Source organism: Etheostoma cragini, chromosome 13 (assembly GCF_013103735.1).
Source record: "Etheostoma cragini isolate CJK2018 chromosome 13, CSU_Ecrag_1.0, whole genome shotgun sequence".
NCBI classification, from domain to species: Eukaryota; Metazoa; Chordata; class Actinopteri; order Perciformes; family Percidae; genus Etheostoma; species Etheostoma cragini.
The window spans coordinates 23,870,543-23,878,083 of NC_048419.1; the positions used below are offsets into that span (position 1 = coordinate 23,870,543).

The 7,541-nt window shown below is 43.5% G+C and overlaps 1 protein-coding gene across 1 annotated transcript in view; it reads left to right on the forward strand.

Moving 5' to 3' along the window:
- The window catches only part of fgfr4 (fibroblast growth factor receptor 4), a 19,043-nt gene extending 13,969 nt beyond the window's left edge, over window positions 1–5,074 (forward strand). Inside the window, exons 17-21 of the mRNA XM_034889758.1 lie at window positions 953–1,075; window positions 1,478–1,548; window positions 1,884–2,021; window positions 2,424–2,529; window positions 2,938–5,074. Of these exons, the coding sequence (XP_034745649.1) occupies window positions 953–1,075; window positions 1,478–1,548; window positions 1,884–2,021; window positions 2,424–2,529; window positions 2,938–3,096 (597 nt within the window). The 3' untranslated portion in view covers window positions 3,097–5,074. The remainder of the gene's footprint in view (window positions 1–952; window positions 1,076–1,477; window positions 1,549–1,883; window positions 2,022–2,423; window positions 2,530–2,937) is intronic.
- Window positions 5,075–7,541: the final 2,467 nt, after the last annotated feature.

Genomic DNA, 7,541 nt, shown 5'->3' on the forward strand with positions numbered 1-7,541 from the left:
CCCCCCCCCCATGCTTCTATTCCTTTCTTTTTCCCAGCATGCACTCTGGCTGTGTGTTTCTTATCAACACGTCCCTTTGTCTGCCAGCCGGTGTCTCAGACAGACATTCCTGAGCAGAAAGCTGCTGCAGCTTCAGTCCTGTTTACTCGTCCCCGTCCATCTGTCCGTCCCCTCCGTCGCAGGGCTTTGTCTTTTTTAGCGCTGCCATAAATCTGTTAGCAAACAGGCAGCAGAGCCGTCGTCTGGGTGCAGGCATCGGGTTTCTGGCTCTACGACCTCTCAAGAATGCAGGAGCCTGAAACTAACCCTCCATTATGGGGAGACCCACAAACCAGGACTGGTTCATTTCGCACGTCCCCACAAATCCCACGTCTATTTCGGATGAAAACCAAAATAAACTTAATGACATCCATTCAATGTGGGCACACAGTGCCTTTCTTTTTTCCTCCCAAAAAGGGTTTGTTTTTTCTTTAAACCCCCGGGTTTCTATAGAAAGACATTTTAATTTTGAAGCGTTCACTAAAACGAAGTGTTGACTTTAGACTCCTGCTGAGTCTTCTCATTTGTGGAGAAAATCTGCGGTGAATCATTTCTACCTCCCGTACCTCTGTGTTTTTACACGACTTCTCCAAACCGCAGGCTGGAACCGAGAGGGGAGCGTGGCGCGTCACAAGTCTCAATTCAAAGGAACAAGCTTATATGTGATAATAAAGTTTAGTTTGCCCTCCTTGTTCAGGCCAGGACTGTAAAAGGAGAGCAGTGTTAAAAACAAGTGGCAACACACTGAATGGCATTTAGCCAACTTTCCAAATTAGACATTAAATCTACAATTAAAACACATTCACCATTTCAACTCTATGCTACACTTCTAATGGTGAGACCCAGCAGTTGGCTTTAAGCTCACTTTAGGGCTTTGTGTCGGTCTTTAATTCTTCTTCTTCTCTCTCGTCAGTGCATCCACCGAGATCTGGCAGCCAGGAACGTTCTGGTGACTGAGGACAACGTGATGAAGATCGCTGATTTCGGCCTGGCCAGAGGAGTCCACCAGATCGACTACTACAAGAAAACAACCAACGTAAGTGACAGTTTGGAGCTGCATGATTTCAGGAATCACTTTTTTTTTCTTTTTTCCACTCTTGTAACTTTCCAGTGAGGAACTTTTGTTTTCCAGTAATGAGTGCAGCTAAATTACTACTCGAATGTTTAGGTTTTTTTGGTTGACCTCTGACCCTCTCTTAAACATGTCTGCTGCCCAGCCAGGTTCCTTTCACAGCTTTAATACTCCTCAGGACTAATGTTTTTCCTCTGATTGGCAGAAGGCGTAATGGGACTTAATTAGAAAAGAGGGGAGAGGGGGAGGATTGTGAGCAAAAAAAAATAAAAAATCAACCTTTTTACAGTGATACAGAAAGAAAAATGTGTGAGTTGTTATGGTGAATGAAGGTGAGGCTCTAATGTGTCCATGTACGCTCTGCAGGGACGGCTGCCGGTGAAGTGGATGGCACCAGAGGCTTTGTTTGACAGAGTCTACACACACCAGAGCGACGTGTAAGTCCAACTTCTCGTACACAACATATGTGCTGGAAAACAGGAGGGTTTTTGTGTCAAAACCTCACTTAATCAAGTCTGAACTCCCCATAAAAACCTAATTGTGTCATATAATGAAATGCTGTCTGATAGGCTAACATCTTCGTCCACCCCGTCATCCTACAGTCAAGTCTAGTTTATTTCATCCATAAAAATGGAAATTACAGTGCTCACCCTCGCCATCTTACCCATAAAAACTAGAGAATAAATACAATACCACATATACACGACAACATTATACATAAATACACAGTCAACAAAAATAAACGTGTCCTGATCCCCTCGTCTGTGCTCAGGTGGTCGTTTGGCGTACTGATGTGGGAGATCTTCACGCTGGGCGGGTCCCCGTACCCCGGGATCCCCGTCGAGGAGCTTTTCAAGCTGCTGAAGGAGGGACACCGCATGGACAAACCCTCCAACTGCACACATGAACTGTAAGCCGGAGTCTTTCTCATGATGTTTTTAGCAGGTTCTGGTCTCACAGCAGTGAGAGAACGGCTTCCATCAGCCCCAATGGTGCATCATAAGCATATATAACATCTCATAAAATCCAATCATGGGGGGAGATGGGCGTATTGTCATCAAAGCCATTTCTTTGACTCAAACAGTTTTTTTTCGGACAGAACGTTATCTTTTTAGGGCATTTTAAGACAACAGTACACACACTTCCTGCCTGCTAAATGGGCGACGCCTCGTTTGAAAGTGCAGCGGTTCATCGTGTACATGGTTGAAAATCTATATTTGCATACTATATTATGTTTTTTTGTTGTTGTTCAAATTAGACATACACAAAACCGAAGGCCATGTTCATTTTGTTCTCGCTTCCTTCCCTGTAGCTACATGATGATGCGTGAGTGCTGGCATGCTGTCCCCACCCATAGGCCCACTTTCAAACAGCTGGTGGAGGAGCTGGACAAAGTGCTGCTGTCCATCTCTGACGAGGTGGGTTTCAAACACACACACACACACACACACACACATCCTCTCTTTCACTCTTTCGTAATATGCTGTCCAGATGTGTTGAACACATAACAGTAAATGCACAGACCGCAGCATCCAGTTGTTATGAACTTCTCACAACAAAAATTAAAATCAAATGTTTGGCTGTAGTGTCCGAATTGCTGCAATGTCAGAGCAGCCTGCGGATCGGTCAATAAGTCATGTGATAGATTTCTTGATTTGTACGTGCACTATAAGAATATTCTGCTTTAAAAAAGAAATGTTATTTTACATATTTATTGTAAAAAAACAAACAATGTTTTTAACATTTAAATGTGGATTAGTTAGCTTTTCATTATGTCTTGAGACACTAATGTGTCCCTAATATCCAACCTCGCTGTCTCCCCTCAGTACTTGGACCTGTCGACCCCCTTCGAGCAGTACTCCCCGTCGTGCGAGGACACGTCCAGCTCCTGCTCCTCCGACAACGACTCTGTTTTTACCCACGATGCCTTGTCCACCGACCCCTGCCTCCTGGGCTACCAGGACGTGAAAAAGGCGCTCCGATAAACTCACAACTGAAGGCACCCACGCACACACACACAGACACGAACACAAGGTAACGCATCCCTTGGCGGCCATATTGGAGGTCCGCCGCTGCATTTCTAAAGTTGAGTTGAAGCTTCTAGTCGTGAAGTTCTCCACTGGACCTCCATTATGGCACCAGACGAAGCCCTTAGCTGCAGATGGGCGTTCATACACACACATAGAAACACACACATGCACGTGGAGCACTGAGGCCGGTGGGCTTCACCACACGCTGAAGGTTTGAGGAAAAGCGTGTCAACGTGGACAGAAGAAAAAAAAAGGACAAACTAAACGTGGTACTTTGGACTATCAGCTCTGGCACTGTGCCCAAGAACAGTTGGACAAGTTAGAAAACTGCGGCACTAAACACCACAGAAGAAGAAGAAAAAGGCCTGGTACTCATGCTTTGGTTGATCAACTCTCCCTCAGCGGGGCGAAGGACAATGATCTCCTCACACACCCCAAAACCTGGGCGAGAAACCTCGGTGAGAAAGACATTTTTAACAAACAAAAAAAGATTTATTTTGCTATGATAAAAAAGAAGAAACTGATTGTTAAATATAAATCTCTCTATATAAGATTATTTTACTTTTGTGTTGCTTATTTAAAAAGAAAACAGTCTTAAATCTCAGGATCCCTCGTGCTAAGAAGTTGCTGTAGCGGCAGCAAAGTGCCATATGATTTCCTGTGAATATATTAGAATATTAAAAATATTGTATGTACATATCAGCAGCAGAAAGACGATTGTCTTTCATAAATTATTGTGAATGACACAAAAATGAAGGTTATTGGAGGTGAAAGGAGAGAGGTATTTAATCCGGTGTTACAAGTGCCCGACCAGCTGTCACATTGTCTTCAGGTCCAGGTTTCATTCCAAAAATATTCAATTTCAAAAAAACTAATTGTACTTAATGATCTCCAAAGATCCCCCAAATCATAAAGTAGATGCTGTTAAAATTGGTACACATCAGCAACTTTTGCAAACATTTTTAACAGCCAACCCGTATCTTGACCAACTGGAAAAACCCAAAATTCAACAACTCCAACCTCCATATGTGTGTGGTTAAAAAAAGATGGCTTAATTTTTTTTTTTTTTGGAATGAAGCCTCCATTTGTCATTTTATAGCAAACAGCGTCGAGCTCCAGCCCGGGGAAACCATTTGTGGTGAAATACCAGAAAGAGGTCCAGTTCCTGTTGCTGTTGCTGTTGTTGGACGGAAACCACAAAAACATGTTTTTTAGCAAGTTTTGAAGTGTTCAAATCTCACGAGACTCGTTTACATGTTCAATCAACCACGTAAACTTTGAGACAACACTACGTGCGCTTCCTCTGACAACATCTTCACTCTTTAAGTCCACATCGTCAGAGACAGTGTGTCCAGGGTGGGACTTAACCTAAATAGCATTGGGGACTCTGTTGGGAAGCTTGCCCAAGCCCACTGTCACTGCTGACAAGGAGAAGGTAGGGAGAGGGAGGGGGGGGGGGCACTGAATGTGAAAGCCAGTGTGATTGATTTCAAATAGAGGAGAAGGGGGGGGGGGAGGCCTCCTTTGTCTGGCAGTAACCCTTCACCCAGCCCGATCTGTTGGCGAGGGGTCCTCAGGTCCGCAGCCGGGCCGGACAATGAAGGCTTTGCAGGCTTAATGGGTGTGACCACGGACCTGAGGGAGTTTTTTTTTTTTTAGGGGGGGTTGGTGGTGGATGTGTGGGGATTGCTTGTGTGCAAATGAAGAGGCTTTTATTATGGTAATGTCTCCTCTTCTCTCCCAAACGCCCCTATCTTTATCCCCGCGGCCTCCATCTTTGAAATTACCAATCTTAGTTCACATTCACCATCGGTGGACCACCAGCTGCAGAAAATTCCCCTGTGGGGTAAAAAAAATGCCAACTAAGTCCCGGTCCACCTGCTGAATCTGACCACAAACCAAACCATTTAGACACAAACCAAACAACCATTGAAAAAGATTTCAACAAAAAGAGATTGTGCCGAGTAAATCCGGTGATTCCATTGAATTGAATTGATTTTAATCCGAAATGTGTCCATTTAAATTGGCTAATACTGTACCTGCATCGCAAGTTGTTGCTCAATTTGTCTCTGGCTGCTTTTTTTTCATGTGATGCAAAGTTGAAATAAGGTTTTTTATTCAAAAATGCTCTAAATGCATCCTCCAATCATCTTCCTTTGTGTGAAACCAGTCAACCGTTTGGTCAATGAAGGATTTTTGTGTATCTTCTCTCCTCATTTGTTTGCTCTTCATGCTGTCAATCATCTAGTGTCGGATGGTGTCTCATTTTGGAATTAAGCTTTTTATTTTACATTTACATGCAAACCCACAAAGTGTCCGGACACATAAACATCTTTACATTCCAGTTATCTGCTCTTCTCCCAGAGATACAGACCGCAAACAATCACAGAGTTCTTAAACATTTCCTCGAAAGAATCATTTTTAGAAATATCTAATTTATTTGTTTTGTTTTTATATGAAATAAAGTATAATTTAAAATAAAAGCAGCTCTGTGTCCTTGTCTCTGTTGTATTGGCTACACTGATACTTTCACTGGAAACCTACAAAGTTGGGCTGTCCACGTCGAGATCAGGAGAGTTTTTCAAATGCTATAAAACTGAATAAGAGATTTGATATGAAAGGAGATTTGTACTTGCCAAAGAGCGCTGTGTGGAGTCAATCATGTCATTTTGGGTAGTTAAAAAGAACATTGACACAGGAAAATGGGTAAATTTGACCCGAGGGCAACATGAGGGTTAAAGGACCATGACAGAAGCCTGGTCCTACCAGACTCTCGTACATTTCATGTGTGCAGAGAGTCGGGCCAATCTCCATTGACAAGTGTTAAAGATTAAAACTGTTGGGTCTGCCCAGAGCTACTCTGTTAATCTGGCTCCTCCTTCGTACCAAGAGGAGAGACAACAACAACTATTAGCTGAGCATTGCTATCCCAAACCCTGTGAGGAAGGAGGGCCACAGCGTCATGGCCACCGACAAAACTCAGCCCCACGACTACGCCGCAGACCCAGGCGGAGAGCTGGAACTGAAAATTGAGCAGAACCAAGTAGATGGGCAGAGCCAAGCTAACATGACAGGTCATCACAATTTAGTTTTTGTGTTTTATTGTCAGTCATTTGCGTCAGTAATGATCAACACACGAACAGCTGAGGTCTGGAAACACGGTGACGTTGCCACAGCGACGTCTGGAGGGGCGTTCACATGATCAGACAGGTTGCAAACAAGCCTCCAGGTTATCTAGATGACATGTAACACGTTATTTACAGGTCAGGATGTCACTGTTTGTCTCTGTTTTCTCTCCCCCCCCACCCCACCCCACCCCGGACCACGTTTGTCCTGTTGGACTTCTTACGTTCCCAAAGCTCAGCAATTAACTTGGTGAATAAAATGTAATTATTGCCACAGTGTTACCCCAAAATCTGCACTTAAATTTGACCAATTTTACTTATTTGTTCACCTCCAGCTTCAACTTGTGTTTCTTGCAAAACCAAAAAACAAACGTCAGCCCTTTAAAATTCAAACATAGAAAAGAGAGAGCAACTTACAGACAGCGAGAGAAAAAAACGAGAGAAAGATGAAAGCCAGAGGCGGCGAGACGGATGAAGAGATGGGGTTAAAGGTCAAGAGGAGGGAGGAGAGGGCAGCAGTGATCCCAGGCTTTTGATGTGTGTGTGATGTGATGTGTATGTACATGATTATGTGTCAGTGTGCGTGTTGTCTCCTGTGTACGTGGTGTGTGGTCTGTAGGCGCGTGTGTGTGTGTATGTGTGTGTGTGTGTGTGTGTGTGTGTATGTGTGTCTTATCTCATCTACAATAAATCTTGATCACCCGAGCGTCTCTCTCTCTCTCTCTCTCTCTCTCGCATGAGCTGACTAAAGTCTCTTTCTGAGTGTCTGGAGGTGTGTGTGTGTGTGTGTGTGTGTGAGAAATTAATTAGCCTACTACCAGCATTATTTTTCCTTTAGACGTCAAAAAGCCGTTTTAGACGTCAATACTGAGGTACAGGCATAGTTAGTGGAAAGAGAAGAGTGGAGTTGTAGTTTCTTTCTCTTGTTCGTCTGTCTTGATTCTGATTATTAAAAAAAAAAAAATCATGATGCATTTCTATAGGTTAATCTACCCAGCAGTATATAAAGTCATTAAAATGATCTCCACCTTCACCAGGTACAACATCAAAGTGATGACCACATTAATGTGTATAATCTCGGGTTAACCCTCACGCTTACCCCTAAGTGTTACGTTATGTAGTTGGACTCAAAGAAGGGTACAGATCACTACAGACAGATGATTAAAGGTAAGGGTTTCAGGTTTGTTGATTGGCAGTGATCCTCAGGTGTGTTGATTAACAATGATCCTCAGGTGTGTTGATTGGCAGGGATCCTCAGGTGTGTTGATTGGCAGT